This window comes from Cibotium barometz, chromosome 63 (assembly GCF_041138505.1).
Source record: "Cibotium barometz isolate CiBa-2024 chromosome 63, ASM4113850v1, whole genome shotgun sequence".
NCBI classification, from domain to species: Eukaryota; Viridiplantae; Streptophyta; class Polypodiopsida; order Cyatheales; family Cibotiaceae; genus Cibotium; species Cibotium barometz.
In genome coordinates, this window is record NC_141108.1 from 26,560,471 (window position 1) to 26,579,516 (window position 19,046).

General features: G+C 43.8%; 1 protein-coding gene across 1 annotated transcript in view; it reads right to left on the minus strand.

Annotated features, from left to right (window-relative positions):
- The window catches only part of EMB2369 (tRNA synthetase class I (I, L, M and V) family protein), a 124,789-nt gene that overhangs the window by 21,469 nt on the left and 84,274 nt on the right, over positions 1 to 19,046 (minus strand). The window contains exon 16 of the mRNA XM_086795966.1: positions 5,731 to 5,903. Coding sequence (XP_086652092.1) covers positions 5,731 to 5,903 — 173 coding nt within the window. The remainder of the gene's footprint in view (positions 1 to 5,730; positions 5,904 to 19,046) is intronic.

The window sequence follows — 19,046 nt, forward strand, 5'->3', positions numbered from 1 at the left end:
AAACGCTACACTGGGAGACCTTTGGTATTGCATTACCCATCCAGGTTCTTTTTTGGAGACAATCGGGAGATCCAATTAGGAGAGACACATATCCATGTTCTGGTTCCTCAAGCATTGTAGACTCCTCCCCTCCCAATCTTCCCTCACATTCAAGCTTGAAGCTCCATAGGTTGTAAGTGTTAAAAAAAAAACGTATTTTATCATACGGTATCCGAAAATTTCATATCGTACCGAAAATTCCCGTATGGTATCGTTTCGTACAATATCGTATTTTCGTACCGTGACAACTATGCATGAAGGGTAATCCAAATTTGTATATCTTTGATGAGTTGGTGACTCTCTTATTGCAGGAGCAGCAGTCTCGTTCTAATAGGACCACTATGCTTTCTGCTGATCAGGCATTTGGTGTCTTTGATCGAAACAAAGGTAGATCTGGGACTGCATCTAGTGGTAAACCTAAGGGCAAACCACATGCCCATTTAGATTCTACCTCGTCTAAAGAGGGTGACAACAAGAAAAAGAAGAGATGCAATTATAGCAGAAAACTTCGCCATCTTATTGAGGAATGTAGGAAGCGCATTGAGAGTGAAACGAAAAAGAAGCAGCAAGGTTTGGCTGCTACTGTGGACACTAAAGAAGAGGCTAACTTTGCTCACGAGGGATATTCATTAGTGGTTACATGTAGTTTGCCTGCTTCTTGTATGTCTATCTCAGCTGGAGATTGGTACTTTGACAGTGATGCTTCTAAGCACATCACTTCTTGTAGAGATCTATTTGCCAATTTACAGGATTCACCTCCAGGTGGCATAGTTATGTGTGCCAATGATGCCTCTTACTCCATTAAAGGCATTGGCAATGTGGAGCTAACAACATGTAATGGGGATAGCTTTACTCTTTGTGACACTTCATATGTACCAGGCATTAAGAAGAATCTCATCTCTGTTTTAGCCCTTGCATTATCTGGGTTTAAGGTTCAGTTTTTTGACCATTGTTACTCAGTGTATGACAACAGAGATTCGGCTTCTCTTATGCTTTCTGGGACATTATGCAGTGGCTTGTATAAGCTCGATATGTATGACAGGAGTACTTATTCTCATGATGCTATGCTTGCATCCACCACTCATGTGTTGAGTGACACTGAGTTATGGCATGCTCGGTTTGGTCACATGAACTTCCCATCTCTTGTACGCTTTGCAGAAGCAAGGTATGGTGCATGAGCTTCCTCCTATGCAGGTTCCCTTCAAGCATGTGTGTGAGGGATGCATCCTTGGAAAGATGCACAGGAATTCCTTTCCTAAAGATGGTGCTATGAAGGCTATCCACCCATTACAGCTCGTTCATAGTGATCTTTGTGGCCCCATGAGGACTCCATCTTTTGGAGGACACTTGTACTTCACGTTCATTGATGACTACACTCGGTTTTGTTGGGTGTATGGTTTAAAAATGAAGTCAGGTGCCTTTGCAACTTTCAGAGACTTCCGTCCCATGGCTGAAAATGCTTGTGGACACAAGCTTGTCACATTGTGTACAAATTGAGGGGAGGAATATTTGTCAAATGAGTTCACAGTTTACATGCAGTTACATGGTATTTCTCATCAGTGTACTACCCCCTCTACTCCTCAGCAAAATGGAGTTGCAGAGAGACGTAATCGTACACTTATGGAGATGGCACGTTGCATGCTCAAAAGCAAGGATCTGCCCAATAAGTTTTGGCTTGAGGTGGTTATGTGTGCCAATTATGTGCTTAACCGTTGCCCCATTAAAGCCTTGAAATCTATGACTGCCTATGAGGCATGGAATGGCAAGATTCCAGTGGTGACTCATATGAGAGTCTTTGGGTGTTTGGCATATATGCATGTGCCCACACAACAGACATAAGCTTGATGCAAAGGCAATCAAATGCATTTTCATTGGTTATTGTACTGAGAGTAAAGGATATAGACTCTATGTGCCTAATACAGGCAAGATCATTGTGCCAAGAGATAATATCTTTGATGAATATGCATCTCAACCACTTGTCTCATGTACCAAACAACCATCTATTGGGCCGGAAGATGTGTTTGATACTTTGTTGCCTTTATTCAATTCAAATGTGGACAATGTAGAGCCAGTTTCAGCTCATTTACAGCCACCTATGCCTATTGAAAACCAGCAAAATCAGCAGCTGAAGTTGCTCCAAATTGATCTTGAAATGCCTCAGATTGATCAGGATACCTTGGGTGATGCATTGGCAGAGGAAGATGCAGATACTAGGAAGTCAAAAACTGTTCCTAGATGGCTGGTTGACACTTTGCGTGATAGCAAATAGTCCATTTATGCCAGGTTGTACACGTGCTGCTTCTCGCCATGCATCTTCACATTATGTGGATACAGCTCTTGTTGCCACCGCTTGTAATGAGGAACCCATTTCTGCCCCCAAGCAAGCGTGCTATTGGCACAAAATGGGTTTTCAAGCTTAAGCGTAAGCCTGATGGTTCAGTTGATCGCCATAAGGCTCGCTTGGTCGCCAAAGGGTATGCCCAACGTGAGGACATTGACTATGAGGAGACCTTTGCTCCCACTTCACGTATGACTACCATACGTACTGTTATTGCATTGGCTGCCCACAAGCAATGGCATGTACATCAGTTGGATGTCAAAACTGCTTTTTTGAATGGCGATTTGTAGGAGGAAGTTTATGTGTCTCAGCCTCCTGGCTTTGTTCAAAAAGGTGCAAAAAGTAGTAAAGTATGCCGTTTACATAAAGCACTGTATGGTCTTAAACAGGCCCCTCATGCTTGGTACCACAAAATTCATGCATACTTGACTGTCAAAGGGTTTCAGAATAGTTCAGCTGAGAGTACACTTTATGTATGCCACATCGGGAACAATGTTCTCATCCTTATTCTTTATGTGGATGACATATGACATGCTTGTCACTGGCCCTGAAGAGGGTGATATTTCAGCTTTTAAAGCTGATTTGCAGCATGCCTTTGATGCGTAAGACATGGGGCATTTACATTACTATTTGGGCATATAGTTTATACCTTTTGAGGGGGGTATCATGTTATCTCAATGCAGATATGTTGAGCAGCTCCTTGAGCGTTTTCACATGACAGATTGTAAACCTGTTTCTACTCCTATGGAACCAGGTCTAAAACTGTCACTTGAGCATGCTGGTGAGCCTTTTGATGTTGCCACCTATCAGCAAGCTGTGGGATGCCTTATCTATTTATGCTCTACTCGTTTTGACAAACAGTATGCTATTTCTCAGTTGAGCAGATTCATGCATTGTCCGAGCACTATGCATTGGCAAGTGTATAAGCGTGTCTTTTGCTATTTTAAAGGCACTGGTAACTTTGCCTTGTTTTATAGCAGTTCTTCTACACTATGCTTGCTTGCATTTACAGACAGTGATTGGGCAGGTTGCTATGACACGCGAGTGTCAACCAGTGGTAACTGTTTTCTTCTTGGTGACTCATGCATCTCATGGCTCAGTAAGAAGCAGCCTACAATGGCCACTTCTAGTTGTGAAGCTGAATACAGGGCAGCCTTTACAGCTATTGTGGAATGTGTTTGGCTACGACGCCTTCTAGCCGATCTTGGTGTTGGATAGCAGTCTCCTACCACCATTTACACTGACAGTAGAGTGCTTTGGCAGTTGCACGAAACCCAATATTTCATGCCCGCACAAAGCATATTGAGGTTCACTATCATTATGTCAGGGAAAGGCTCCATGCAGGAGAGATTGACTTGGCTTATGTGTCTACACATGCCAATTTCCAGGGTAGTCTGCTACACCCTGTCCCCATTCACACCATTCACCTGAGGGGGGTTTGTTGGTCATGACCACTCCCTGCTAGTTCAAGTGTGAACACAACTTGCTCACGGGCACTTTTTCCCTGTGATTGGACATAGGTTTTATCCCCATGTGAACACACTTATGTGTGCAGGGCACTTCCCTAGGCTACTTTATGTACTCACATTGTACTTTCATATTATTATTGAGTACATCTTTTCCAGCACTCTTGAGCTTCACTAGTTCTTCTCTCTCTTGCACTTGTGTGTGTGTGTGTGTGTGTGTGTGTGTGTGTGCAGGCTTCTTCCCCCAAACCCAACAAAGCTAGATACTGTCTTTGCTGAAATGTTGTAGAAAAGAACTACTCTACAACAACAAAGAGAGAAGCCTTGGGCATGATTTATTTAGTCAATAAGTTCAGACATTATCTTCTTGACAATTGTTTATTTTCGTGTTGATCACTATGCAGTGGTTAGCAAGACTACAAGTGATGCAATAGTTGCAATAGCAGTCACTTCAGTACTGGATCTATTGGTGATTGAGCTAGTGGATTTGGAGCTCATCCTACAAATGGACAAGTTCAAGAGTGGAGCAAAGGTGCATGATTTGCTACACTGCTCAAAGTTTGACACGAGGGGATGTCATGTGCACACATCCGTATGGTGCCACATGGACATGCTTTCCACTGGCAACCACCTTTTAGGCAAGATCCAGGGGCGAGTGCAGGCAGATTGGATCAGTTTTGACAACCCTATAAGCTTCTGGAGATGCTCAAGGCATGCACTGATGGTTGGGACATTTATTGGGCACAATATGAACATGTTTGGTGGTGACCTTCTTAATGATGTTTTATAACATGAAAATGGATGGCCAACCTGAATACAACTTGCGATCAGATCCCTTATAATGGGAGGACAAAGTTCATTCTTGATGTGGATCAGCAAGACAGGCAGTTCTCCTGTGCATTGGGGCATGCACAAGTAGAGGAGAGCGAAGAACCTTTTGGTATGCATGTAGCTGGGTTTGCACATAATCACGACTCAGATCTAAGTGTAGTTTTGTAGATATCATTGTATATTTTCATGTTTTGGCAATATACAATAGTTTAGGTCTCTCTCTCCTTCTCTATTGTGTCTTGCAAGGTAGATTAGAATTAATTTCTCATGTTCTCAGCATTAATATGCACAGCTTCCACATGCGTCTTACATTGAACCTCTATGGTGTTAAAGAAGCAAACAACATAACACTGATCCACAAATGCAAATGTTATGTATTCATGCGGATTAAGAAACCCTTGCATGTTGTGCATGCAGGTGGCAAACACTCCAGTCTTTTAAAAGCACACGCATAGAGGTCCTATCTTCTTGTTATGAGAAGAAACACTGCTTGATAGTGAAGTGAAGAATTTCCATTCAAATGAAGAGAATTGACCGACATCTCTACCAAGTGGCGAGAAAAGTTCATTGTGTCATGAGGCCGTTGGGAGTCCAACTTACATGCATTTGTGCTTAGATCCAGACCATCCTCCTTCACAGCACTTAAACAGCCAAAAAAGAAGAAGGTGCAAGCTGTGCATGGCATTAAGCTTAGCAAATAAGCCTTTAGTAAAGGTAATGTAGAATGGTCTTGTGCCCAACCCAATGACCCCAAGTACTAAGATACAGTCACATTGAAGGTTTCAAATCTAGAATGTGATTTGTAGCTGGTTAGACTTCTATGCTTTATAGATTTTGATGGCTGTAATATAAGTTCTAATCTCCAAATACTGTACTAGACTAGCCATACACCTAGATGCCCGATACCAAACTGGCAGACATATGAAAACACCAGGAAACAAATTATCAGACCCACATGTTATCAGAAAACTAATATAGTTCAAACAGGCAAAGATATCAACTTGCAAGAGAAAGTGTGTCGAATTGAAAGTGCTTGAGCATAGTCTGTGTGTTTACCTCAAGGGCCCCATGAACATTTCGTACAACCTCAAAGAATCTGCTCCGTAGTCACTTACTATATCATCTGGATTAACAACATTTCCCCTGCTCTTACTCATTTTGTGAGCTCTTGCAGCCAGCCTGATGTTTGGATTATCCTTCAACGTATAGCTTTCTCCAACTTTGGAAACCTGAATGCACAAATACAAACAAAGGTTCTGTTGATTATCCCATTTACAAAACTGAAGGCAATGTACTGATTAAAGTAGCACTTCCACACTTTTCTCAAAAGAGAGTGACACAATCCATCTAGATTCCAGTATCTCTGCATTTTCAAAAATCACCTTCTCAACCAAAGACATCTTAATGTGTTCCATCTTGGCATAGCCAGCACACCCAATTTTAAGTGACACAACAGAAGACCGTGCCCACGCACTCCCCAAGACACTCATACAGGGTGTGGTTAATATTGAAAAACATTGCTTTTCCTGATTACTTTTGATGTCATTATTTTTTGAAAATTTTATTCAGGCATTCTACTATGATTCCTTGAGGCTTAGGTGGGATAAAAATGGTGATGAAATTTTCATGATCAACTAATGATTAAAATGTTTGGAAGAGTATGGAAAAAAGTGTTAGGTCAGGAAGGGATTTTGATTCCAAAACAGTTTGTCCTTCACATGACCCTGGCTCAGGGGTCTGCACAAAGTAGTTCATCCCGGTCTTCAGCAGCAGCACAAACATCAGCATGTTTTGAAGATTTCACACAGCTACCAGAAGGCACAAATTAGCAACAAATGTCAAATTTCATCTGAAGATCTTACTACAATGTCAAATTCTCACAGCATAACCAGGATTTTGATCCTCAATACTGTTCAAAAATAAGTTCAGACATATCCTGAAAAGCAAGTGAGTCCTAGCAAAAAAGAAATCTAGTGCTTATTGGCAATCACTAATGCTAGCTGGTAGTTGAAGGTGCTTTTTTTTTTCTTCAGAAAGAGACTTGTATTAAGTATGAAAAAGACATACAACAATCACAGCTATAAGACGGAAAAGAATAGAATCACCCCAATATGTAAGGTGATTTCAACCACTGAGGAGCATCATGTTGCCATGAAAGACACGTGGGACTAGAGGAAAAGACAATGCTGTCATCCCATTCCCACATAAATATAAAGCGCTTTGCTTGCGCAGAACGAGAGGACCCCTGAATACGAGCCCAAGTAGCCATAAGAGTATGGATGATATCACCCCATATAGTACTAATGCACTAAGACCAAAAAATCTCGACACCCTCAATAGCCTCCGTGCATCTAGCTCTCCAGATCTACCATGCTGTAATACTAGCAAGAATCTCCCAACTGGTGTCACTCCTCTGTCTGGGGGTGTATAATCAGAGTGAGGGACATCCTGCAATAAACCATGCTACGCAATACCTCTACGAATGAAAATAGCAAAGTCTGCACGACTGCCCTCAAAAAAAGTTGCGGATTGGACTGGGAGAGCCAAGCAACTACCCCCCAAGTCACATGCATGGCTCGGTCACTCATTTGCCCATAAGTTGGGCTGTAGAACCCTAAATCTGCTACGCAGTGCTGCATCCCCATAAACAATGTTGTAACTCGGAATCTGCCGCACACCTAGGGCAAGAAGGTGCTACACCGAAAATCGATCTCCACTAATTGGTGGGGAGACCACCATGTAAGAATAACCAAAAGAAATCTGACATTTGGCTCCTTCTATACGAGTGCCAAAGTCTATGCTAATATCTGCGCTGTATCACTCGAGAAATATCATAGCTCTCCCAATGAGGCCTGAGAGTAGGGATTGTATGCATTTGTCGAGTGAGGAGAAGCCTGGCATTCCGGACGGTGAAACTGAAAAAAGAAAGGCTTTTCAAAGGATCGAAGGCATCAATCCACTCCCACTCTCCTGGATCCCACCGAAGATATCTGATACAATTGCCACCATATAGCCACAAACACCAAGAGCCATGAGTCACTATCTGAGGAGAAGCGTCAATGAACCAATGCTGCTTCGAACGACCAACAATCCTCACTGGACTAAGCCTAGTATCTGGGATGATCTCCTCCATGCTACATCTCCTCAATTTCCCTCTAGGCATGATAGAGTAAATGATGAAATCTGTAGCCTCCTGGCCCGAGAGAGCAATGACTTGCAGAGGTATGCCTATCCTCGAAAAGACTCCCAGCCAACTTAGATGATAGTCTCCATGAAAGGTCCCAGAGAGCCACTCATGCGGAATAGCTGCATCAATTTGATCAATATGAATGTGAGAGTCCCTAAGATGCTAAATGGATGCAGCTCTCCGATCCTCCGGAAGACTCTTAAAGGTCTTCCAAGCAAGAACTGTGTATGCACATATCTCCCATCTTGACCACTACATATAACGAGACGCACCAAGTGGCCGCCCGGCCTCATCCCTAATGAGCTCGTTCCACATAATAGGTTGTCGGTCAGCCTCATCTAAAGACCTAGGAAGCCTTTGTCGCAAAAAAGGTCTCATGCTCTAACAATGGCTGCAATAATTGGGGAAGATGGTGCCCTGATATCAGCCTCTGTGAACAAAAACCGTGTGCTGGGCATCCAGCCTCTCCTGACCCGGGGTGTACATTCGGAAATTTCAGACAAGAAAAAATCCTTCCAAGGCTCAGTGCCTGGTAGGAAACCTCTGACCACAAGTTTGCAAAGGAACGCCCTGCACTGAACATCTCGATCGATAATATTCAAGCCCCCCTCTCGTTTGGGCTGAATAACAATGATGAGCCAAGCTACCCTGGCACGAGTGTCTGAGGTGCCATCCGAACCCGACCAGAGAAAATTGCAGATCAATCTCCACAATTGACCAATGCACGCACGGGAGAAGCACCAACAAGAGGCAATAAACCAAGCTGAGGTAAGCAATACTCGATTAGCTACCAAAGCTTTGGAAGCTAAATCTAATCTCCTCGAGCTCCAATGAAGGAGCTTCTTCTGGATACTCACAAGTACTGGGGAAAACTGCTTTGCAGGAGAAATATCAATGCCAACCTGGCATCCCAAATATCTAGCAGTGCATCCTCTACTGATCCAAGTAAAACCAAGCTCTGCACTCCAAGCAACTCTCAGTGAATCACTAACCCAAAAACCAAAAGATTTGTGCCAATTAAATTGTGCTCTTGCTGCCAAACAAAACTCCTCTATTGCTACCCGAAAGGAACATAAGCATATATGTGAAGCCTCCAAGAACATGGCTGTGTCATCAGCTAACTTAGAGTCAACCAATTCCTCTTGACTACGAAGAGGAAACCTCAATCCAGAAATACCAGCAGTGGAGCGAAGAAAGATGCTCATGGCCTCTGCAACTATGATATATAATAATGGGGCTAAAGGGCAACCTTGTCGTACTGAGCGAGAAATCTGAAACCGCTCTCCTCTATCACCACAAGCGAGCACAATACTGTGGGCATCACGATACATGCATGAAACTCCCTTGATCCATCTCTGAGAGAAGCCCATATGGCTAAGAGTACCCTCAAGGAAGTCCCAATCCACTCTATCATAGGCCTTCTCAAAATCCAAGAGCAGAATGGCTAAGGGCTGATTGCTCGCTTTAGCCCATTCAATGGCCTCCCAAAACGAGAAAATGTTATCAAAGATGCTCCTTCTGTGTAAGAATCCATTCTGAGTATCATGAATGACATCCTGCAAAATTGGCTACAGTCTGATGCTCACTGCCTTAGCAAGAATCTTATATGCAGTCTAAAGTAAGGTGACAGGTCTCCACTGGCCAATCAATGTCTTATCCCCACTCTTAAGAATAAGATAAATAAGCCCCTCAGTGAGAGAAGAAGGCATAGAATCTGTGTCCCACATCTCCTGGAGAGCCGATGTGATCTCGGCCCCAATCTCATCCCAAAAAGTAATGAAAAAAACAAGGGAGAGCCATCCTCCCTTGGACACTTACCATGAGGTAAGGCACGGCGAGCATGACTGAGCTCCTGCATAGAAAAAGGAGCATGCAGAGCGGCACACATCTCCTCAGTGATCAAGTGTGGCAATGCATTCCAAACCTTCCACTATGCCATGTGTCTTAAATCAGAGTGTGGCTTAGTACTAAGAAGCTGGCGATAGAAATCAATGGAAATCTGTCTATACATAAGAGACTCTGAGTGAAGAGTGCCAGTGAATCTTGCAACTGCCTGACACTATCTCTGGCATGAGATGGGCCATGAGTAACAAAGAAATGTTTGTTGCATCTGCCACCCATCTGTGTCCAAAAGGATTCCTGGGCATGGTAACAATACTCCGCACGCATTGCTCAAGAGAGTGATGAAGTTTTGCCCTAACAATACATAAAGAATTTGCAATCCATTGAGCAGGAGGATGTTTCTCGTGCTCTTTCTGTAAAGCAGCCAGTCTACGTCTAATAGCCCTTTCTAAATCCAAGGCCTCTTACCTCTTAGATAGGGCACAGGTGTGATATAAGTCACTAATATCATAGAGAGCAGAGGCTAGGCTTTGAGAGGCCTGTGAGAAATCATGAGATCTCCAAATATCAAGCATACGACGCGATAGCTCTGCATCTGACAACAAATGATTAGGGATGTGTACATGGGGTGCTGATCCATGGCAATTCGGATCTCTAATACATAAAACCACTGGGCAATGATCCGATTTAGAGATGCCTATAGCAATAAAAGTATACCTCCCTCTGTCAAGCACCCAATCATCCACATAAAATCTGTCTAACCGTGCATAAATACATCCTGCATCCCTTCTCCTATTAGACCATGAATAAAGAAGAGTGGATGGTCTCCTCGAAATGTCATCCTCATGCCAACAATCTCTGCCATGAATGGAGAGTATAAACCTCTCCCAAGACACTCTTTCAAGAGGATGCACCAAGCCCTCATGTCCACCTCTTTTATTCGTTGGCATCTCAACCATGTTAAAATCCCCACCAATAATCCAATGGTCGGCAAGAGGCATCAACGTAGTGAGAGATTTCCAGAAGACAATCCTCTCACCTCTATGGTTAGGAGCATAGTTGCAATGAAACGTGTTTCATTCAGTTTGAATGAAACGAAACGTTTCGTAAATGTTTCATACGAATGAAACGCGTTTCATTCATGTCCACCTGGGAACTCTACGGTTTAAGAGTTTTTAACCCAGATTCTTTAGTTTTTACTTAAAAAAATGTTTTAATGTGTAAATGAGGCATGTTTAATATTGTTTTGGAGGGAAGGCAACATATTTTTTACATATTATAAACTTATATATAAATTTTCGGGCCTATAACCCCCCCGTTTTGTATGAAACGTTTTTGAAACTTCTGGGATTTGAAAGAAACGTTTATGAAACACGTTTCATGAAACGCCTGACAACTATGGTTAGAAGCATAGAGGTTGAGAATACCAATGCATGTAGTACCTTGCATAAGAAGGATCCACTGCGCTCTCACAGGCAAAATGACACCATGTCCAATGATGCAAGGCAAGATCAAAGCTGAAACAGAGATACAGACACCACCCCTGGTACCAATAGCTCGTGACCAAAAGTTGTGTCCCGAGAGAAGCTTGACTGATCTCCCACAGTGGCTAGCATCCAGCTTACGCTCTTGTCCTCCTCAAAACTGGAGAGGTACCATGACAATGCGACTCAAGAGTACAATCATCCTGTAACTGTAATGTAGCATCCTCTTGTGAAGGATCCAGATCATGTGCCTGCAGAGCCTCATCCTCCAAAGAAGAATCAACATCCTGTGAGGCAAGCGCTGCATAAGGGTTAGGGTGCTCCACAAGGGGTGTGGGTGAAGGGGCAGGTACGAGGGTCCGAGGGTGCCTACCATCCCTAACCACAACCCAACGCCGTTGATGGCACGGAAGCGGTAAAGCTGTTTACACCCTTATAGCATGCCACACTTCCACACACGCATGCAAACACACCAGAACAACCAGACCAAAGAGCATAAACAAGACTTATATTTCAGATCTGGCTGTTACAACTCGTACCCAAATGAACAAAGAAATAAAAGAACTCTCTGGTATCACCAAACACCAGCCACAGCTAATCAAGAGAAATTTACAACTCTGGCTTGAGTCCTCAGACGAGGTAGAAAACCACAAATACCACACACACACTCTCTCTCTCTCTCTGGCTCACTGCGCCTGCAGACCACCAGCCCATGTACCTTCGTCACTATCATTAAGGTGCTTCACTTGTTCACCTTCATTTTACTGTATACACAGCTCACACTAGCCCAAGCCTTTCCTTTGTAGTTAACACCTTCAATCCCTCCCTTTGGTTACCAGCTGTCACACAATGCTTTTCTGCTATTTGTTGCTCCAGCCTTCACGGCACCTTACTTCACTGCAGTCCTCTACTAGTCGCTCGCGAGCCCTCCTGGGCATTCAGCCTCTCCTTCACGTTATCCTTTACCCGCTGCACCTGCAACTGCACATCCAGCTGCACCCTCTTCACAGGCTTCCTTTGCTTTCAAAGCCACTCAGCACCACGACCACTACTCTGGCAGCATCACCTTCGAGGCGGCTCCACACTTCACGGTCTCCCTCTGCTAGCTTTCCAGAACCTTCTCTGTCGCCTGGTGTGCTAAGAGGTCCCTTTGTTTATCCTTGCCAGCAGCTGCGCCCTCTGCTTCGATCACCCTGACTATACCTTGCGCCAACTACTACGCCCATCAACCCATGGGCGGCCTCCACACACGTCGGCCCACCAGCCTACCCTTTGCTAGCGTTCCAGCTGCGCCAGAGGGAGCCCCAGGCGACTCTCTCTTCAGTCCTTCAGAGTCCCAGTCTCTTCACATCCAACACCCACTTTCACCTCCCTCTGTACTCGGCCCCCACGCCAGCAAGGTCTCCCTCTCACTGCAATCGACACTGCACACGCCTCAAAGCCCCAGCCCTCACAACAACAACGCCTTGCCTCTTCCCTTCGCTTTTTTGTAGAGCTGCGCCTGAGAGCCTCCCTTCCAATAACACGACCTCCTCTTCGCCTTCCAGCTGCGCTCCCCTTTTGCGTTGGCAGCCCGGCCACCCCTCACACGACCAGCTACTTTGTACAAGGCGGCCGCTTCTCCTACGTCGGCAGCAGCAGAGTCACCTTCTACCTTGCTCCTCCCTTCACTTTTTTTTGCAGAGTTGCGCCCCAGAGCCCACATCCATCACGGCGACGGCCTTTTTGCCTTCTCGAACTTGCTATGCTTCGCCAGCCTTCTGTACTGTGCGCTGGCAGCCCTTCAACGCTCCACGCCCTTACTGCCAGCTGGCCATGCTAATATTCTTTTGTTTTTATTTATTCCCAAGGCCTAAAGATGGCCACTATATTATCCCTTTTCATACCAATGCCCATAGCTGCATTGGGCCATCAATCATCAAAAAAACTCCACGCCTTCCACACTCCTCTTTCTCAAGGTAACACCGGCCCTCTCAGTGTTCAATGCCCACGCATCCACACACATTCCAAATACAGCATACAAGTGCCCACTTACTTTTTGAGGACGCGCACACAATCAAAGTCATCAAGCAGCTGATATCATCCTCAGTAGACCTCTCACCGGACAGGCCTGTACATGCTCACATCAATACATTTACATCTGTACACCTGACAATGCTTTCAAAAGCAAAACTTCACACACGCCATGTACATGTATGTACACATTTCAACTCCTATTTTTGTCCACACATATTTAGCAACCCCCTACTTCTGCTGAGATATTCATGTCCAGCAGCTGTACAAACAGGGATGAAATATTCAGATTTTCCTCTGTACCTTCTACATCTTCCTGACATGCATCATAAGCTTCCTGATCTTCTTCTTTCACGGCTAACATCAATCGAGCAAAATATTTCTTCAGTCGTAAACCATTCACTCTCCTTTTATGCTTCTTTCCATCTAAATCAGCAAGCTGATAACTCCCATTATCAAATTTTCTCTCAACTTTATACGGACCCTCCCACTTTGTCTGGAATGCAGTATGAAAAGTGCTATCCAGCTTGCTATTATACCTGAGAACCAGATCACCCTCTTCAATTTCTTTCTGCTCCACCTTCTCATTCTCTCTTTCTTGTCTTTTCAATTGCATAGCCGCATAGTGATCAAATGCAAGTTCTCTGTCCAGCTGAACTATTTGCAAAGCCAGTAATCTTTCTCTGTAACAATCAATAGGCTCATGCCCTTCTTCAATCAAAAACTTCAAAGCTGGAATTTCCACATCAATAGGCATGAGTGCTTCTTTCCCATAAACTAAATGAAAGGGTGAGAATTGTGTACCAGATTTTACAGCAACCCTGTATGCCCATAACACATGATTCATCTCTATATCCCAATTCTTGATATGGCCTTCTGTCATTTTGGTTATCATCAGCTTAAATTCACCATTGAACCTTTCATTCAAGCCATTGCATTGAGGGTGATAAGGAGTGGAGTACTTGTGGTTGATATTCAATCTTCTGCATAAATGGTCAACTACCTCTCCTCTAAATTCAGGTCCATTATCTGATAGTATCTCCAGAGGAATTCCAAACCTGCAGCATATATGTTCATACACAAAATCAGCCACCTCTTTACTATCCACTCTCTTTACTGCCTTCACTTCCGCCCATTTTGATAGGTAATCCACTGCAGTAAGCACATAACACTTTCCTCTAGCTGTCCTGGGAAATGGTCCAACTGCATCCACTCCCCATCTTTCAAAAATGTCATATACCAGCATGATATTTCTCGGCTCCATTTTTAAGATCCTCTTCCCCATTCTCTGGCACTCATGGCAAGATCTGCACCAGTGCTGAATATCCTTTTGGATGGAAGGCCATACATAACCCTCCAGTAATATTTTCTGCAAGGTGATCTTAAATGCATAATGACCTCCACATGCTCCCTCATGATTTGAAGATAGAATATAATAAATCTCTTCTCTCCAGGGAATTTTCCTCAATACCTGATCAGCTCCCTGCATGTATAATTCATCCCCAATCATGACATAATGCTTACTTTTCCTGATAAAATGATACTTTTGGCCTTTTTTGAGCTCCTCAGGCAAGCGACCTGAGAGTAGATAATCCACCACTCTGGACAGGTATTCCCTCCCTCTGTATAATGGCTCTTCAATTTTTGCAATTACTGGATCCTGATTAATTGCCTCCTGAGCCAACTCATGTGCCATATGATTTTCCTCCCGCCGCACATGTTGAATACTCCATGCTGTAAATTGATGTAGCAGCCTTCTAACATTAGCCAGACATTCTTTTAATCTCGGATTCTTTGCTCGCCAGCTACCCAAGACCTGCTTTACCACTAATAGAGAATCTCCCTTTATGATTAGCTTTTGAATCTTCTGCTTTAAAGCAGCCTGCAACCCTTGAAACAATGCTGCGTACTCAGCCTCATTGTTACTTTCAGCTTCCAGATGTATTCCATTCTTTAGAATCAGCACGCCTTCTGAATCCTGGATTATATATCCCCCGGTGGCCTGATGTATACTCCTTTTATACGAACCATCAAAGAATAAAACATGAGCTCCAGAAATGATAATTTGTTCCTCTTTTTCTACCTTTGAATCCACTTCCTTCACCAGTATCGGGCCATCTTTGTATGTTAGAAGATCTGCCAGAGTTGCCTTGCAAGTATCTTCAATTAAAAATGAGAAATCATACTCTTGAAGCTCCACTAACCATCGCATCATACCTTTTGAGAGTGAAGTACCATTCACCAGCTGAGGGAGTAAAGTATAATTTGTCAGCACCACAAATGGTCTCATCAGGAGATATGACCTGAATTTCCTGCAAGCATACACCAGACTTGACAAAACCAATTCAGCCTCAGTATATTTCCTCTCTGCTTCTGTCTTCACTCTACTTGCAAAATACACAGGCTTCATATATCTGGATTCATCTCCTCTCTGCATTAAGATTGCTCCAACTACATCCGGACCAAAAGATGGATTCACATAAAAGACCTGAGAGAAATCCGGAGCTTTCACACTGGAAATACCTCCCAATACCTCCTTTACTTTCTCAAACACTTCCTCGCATTCTTCATTCCACTGCAATGGTTCCTTCTTCATAGCCTGCTGAAGAGGATAAAGCAGTTGAGACATTAAAGGAACAAATCTTGCCATATATTTTACCTTCTGGACAAAAGTCTGCAGTTGCCTGGACGTTGATGGTGCAGATAATAAGACAAGAGCTTTTATCTTCTCTGGATCAGGCTCAATTCCATTCTGAGATATCATATGCCCCAACAGCTTCACCTTTGAATGTCCTAAATGACACTTCTTTGGATTCAACTGTCCACCTGCATCATCCATTTTAGAAAATACTTGCTCCAATTTATTACCATGCTCTTTTTGAGAACTATATACACATATATCATCCAAAAAAGCTCTCACAAAATGATCTGTAAGAGGTGCAAGTACTCTATCAGTGTTCCTCTGATACCACGAGGGTGCATTTTTCAAACCAAATGGTACTACTTGATAGCAGAAGCAACCCCACGGTGTAATGATGGTGGTTTTAGCCTGATCTTCCTCAGCAATTGAGATCTGAAAATATCCAGAGAAGTCATCGCATACACTATACCTCTCATATCCAGCTACCCTGTCCAAAATATCATCAATGAACGGCAGAGGATAGTGGTTGCTTTTTGTTGCAGCATTCAGAGGTTTGTAATCAATACAGACTCTCCAACCACCTGTATGCTTTGGAGTAAAGACCACTGGATTTGCCCAATCTGAGTGATCTACTGGATAAATTAACCCTGCTTTTAACAACTTATTCAGCTCCTCTCTTAATACAGGCAATAGCTCTCTATTTATTCTCCTCAGTTTCTGAAACACTGGCCTCACACCCTCTTTCAATACTATAGGCATTGGCTCACATTTGAATCCTCGGATTTCTTCATATGAAGTAATAAACAAATGAGGGAATTTATGTATTACCTTCATATACTCTTCTTTCTCCACTGGCTGCAATTTAGGATTCAGCATGCCCTGTAACAGCTTCTCTTTCTCTGCACTGGGTGATGGAGGCTGCATCAGACTGTCCATATCTTCAAGTCTGCTTTCTTCTTCCTTCTTTAACTCCTCTTCAGCTTGCATCACATGCTCATTTTCTTCCTTCATTATAAATGATACCTGGCTCTCATCATCAGAAGTAGAACTCTCTTCTTCAGTTTCACTATCTGTATACTCATCAGCACTTGTTTCTTCCAGCTCACTCTTCATTTCCCGCTTACTACTCATGTTGAATTTCCTGGCTCTCCCTCTCCTATTATGTACTGTTATGGTTCCCCTTTTCCAGTTTTGGATGGCACCCACCTGTCTGAGCCAAGGTCTGCCCAAAATCAGTGGATAGGCTCCCAAACCAGCCGGCATAATATGGCAATTTATATTGCAAACCACACCAAAAGCAGTCACTGGCACTTCTGTGCATATACCCAGACACTTTACTTTTGCATGATTTGCCAGACGGAGTCTAAAGTCTGAACTAGCATTCAGCTTCAACCCCAATCTCTCCATACAGGACTGAGTCATCACACTGATTTGTGCACCGCCATCAACATATGCTTCTCCAACACTCACACTTCCACACCAGGCATCAACTGATGGACAAATATCAGGAAGGTCTTCCACAGACATGAGCTCCATTTCACCTTGTGTGGGCTCCTGCTCATTTACTTTCCTCGGATTTGCCAACTTCTTCCACTCTCTCTTAAGCTTCGGACACAATCCAAGTAATTGGGCAAATGTTATATTGGCTACCCTTCCCTTTAAGTCTCCCATCAATGTATACTCCTCTTGGCCTTGACCAATATGCAAATCTGAAGTTTTATAATGTCTCCTTGGCTTCCTCTTCTTCTTCTCTGGTTGAGGGCTTATATCAAATTGGACATGCTTACCTTTCTTAGAAGATGGTTCAGGTTCTGCCATTGTACTCCTCGTCCTCTTTGCCACAGGCATAATCTCTGGAATGGTCTCCACTTCTATCAAGCTGAGAGCCGGTCCCTTTCCCTTATCCTCCCATTTGACTCCACTGGTAGAGGGTTGATTTGGATCTTTTACTTCAACACTATGATCCCCCGATCTATCATTAGTCCTTTGCATCACAGGATATATTCCACCACCTGCTCTGGGCGGCTTGTCACATTGAGGGCTGATATGTCCCCGCTCCCCACAGTTCCAGCATTGGACATTACTCAAATAGTAGCCCCGTCCTCTCCCTGTTCCTCCCATGTTCCCTTCACCTGTTGAGACACTGTCCCTTCTATTATTTGGTGCACCTCGGCTTCTTCCCTTTCCACCTGCTTCCATCCAATTCAAACTTAGAGACTTCATGAGCTCCACTGCATCATGTATGTCCCTCTTCAAAGTGTCTTCCTGTTCTGGAACAACAGCAGCCTCCCTTTCAGGATGTATACTCTCAATCTCTGGCATCTTCACAAACTTCTTCGGCTCTTCCTGCATTCCCATCTGCCTCGGACGTTTTACCTTCCACTCCTTCTCTCGAGCTACTCTGACAGCCTCCTCAAAGCTATCCAGGTTCTTCAGCTCCACCTTCAGACGGAGGGTTGGCTCCAGACCAGCCACAAACCGGTCTCTCTTTATCATCTGCGGGGGTACTTCAGGAATCAGAGCCTCACACCATAGACTCCACAGTCTACCAAACTCTATCAGGTACTGATCCACATCCTGACCATCCTTCTGCTGAATGTTGCATAATTCCTTCCACACCTCATTTGGACTCCTCACTCGGGCAAACTGTGCCAAGAATGCAGCTCTGACTACACGGTACTCAGGATCCTGTTGATGAATGTTCCTATGTGTAGTCACAAACATCTGTAGCCATGTTTTTGCATCACCTTGCAAGCAATAAGCCAAAATCTGAGAAAGGATCTCCGGGGTTGCCCTATCTTTCATCAAGGCTATAAATTCCATTTTCTCCAGAAACCTGACTGCACTTTCCTGTGGCAATCCCCAATACTCTGGAAAATCTTGAGCCATCTTTCCAAATCTTGCTTCACACAGCCCCTATCTTCTTTCACGAACCAGAGGAAATCTGCTCCTCTGTGGAGGCACCAAAAAGTGATGGCACGGAAGCGGTAAAGCTGTTTACACCCTTATAGCATGCCACACTTCCACACACGCATGCAAACACACCAGAACAACCAGACCAAAGAGCATAAACAAGACTTATATTTCAGATCTGGCTGTTACAACTCGTACCCAAATGAACAAAGAAATAAAAGAACTCTCTGGTATCACCAAACACCAGCCACATCTAATCAAGAGAAATTTACAACTCTGGCTTGAGTCCTCA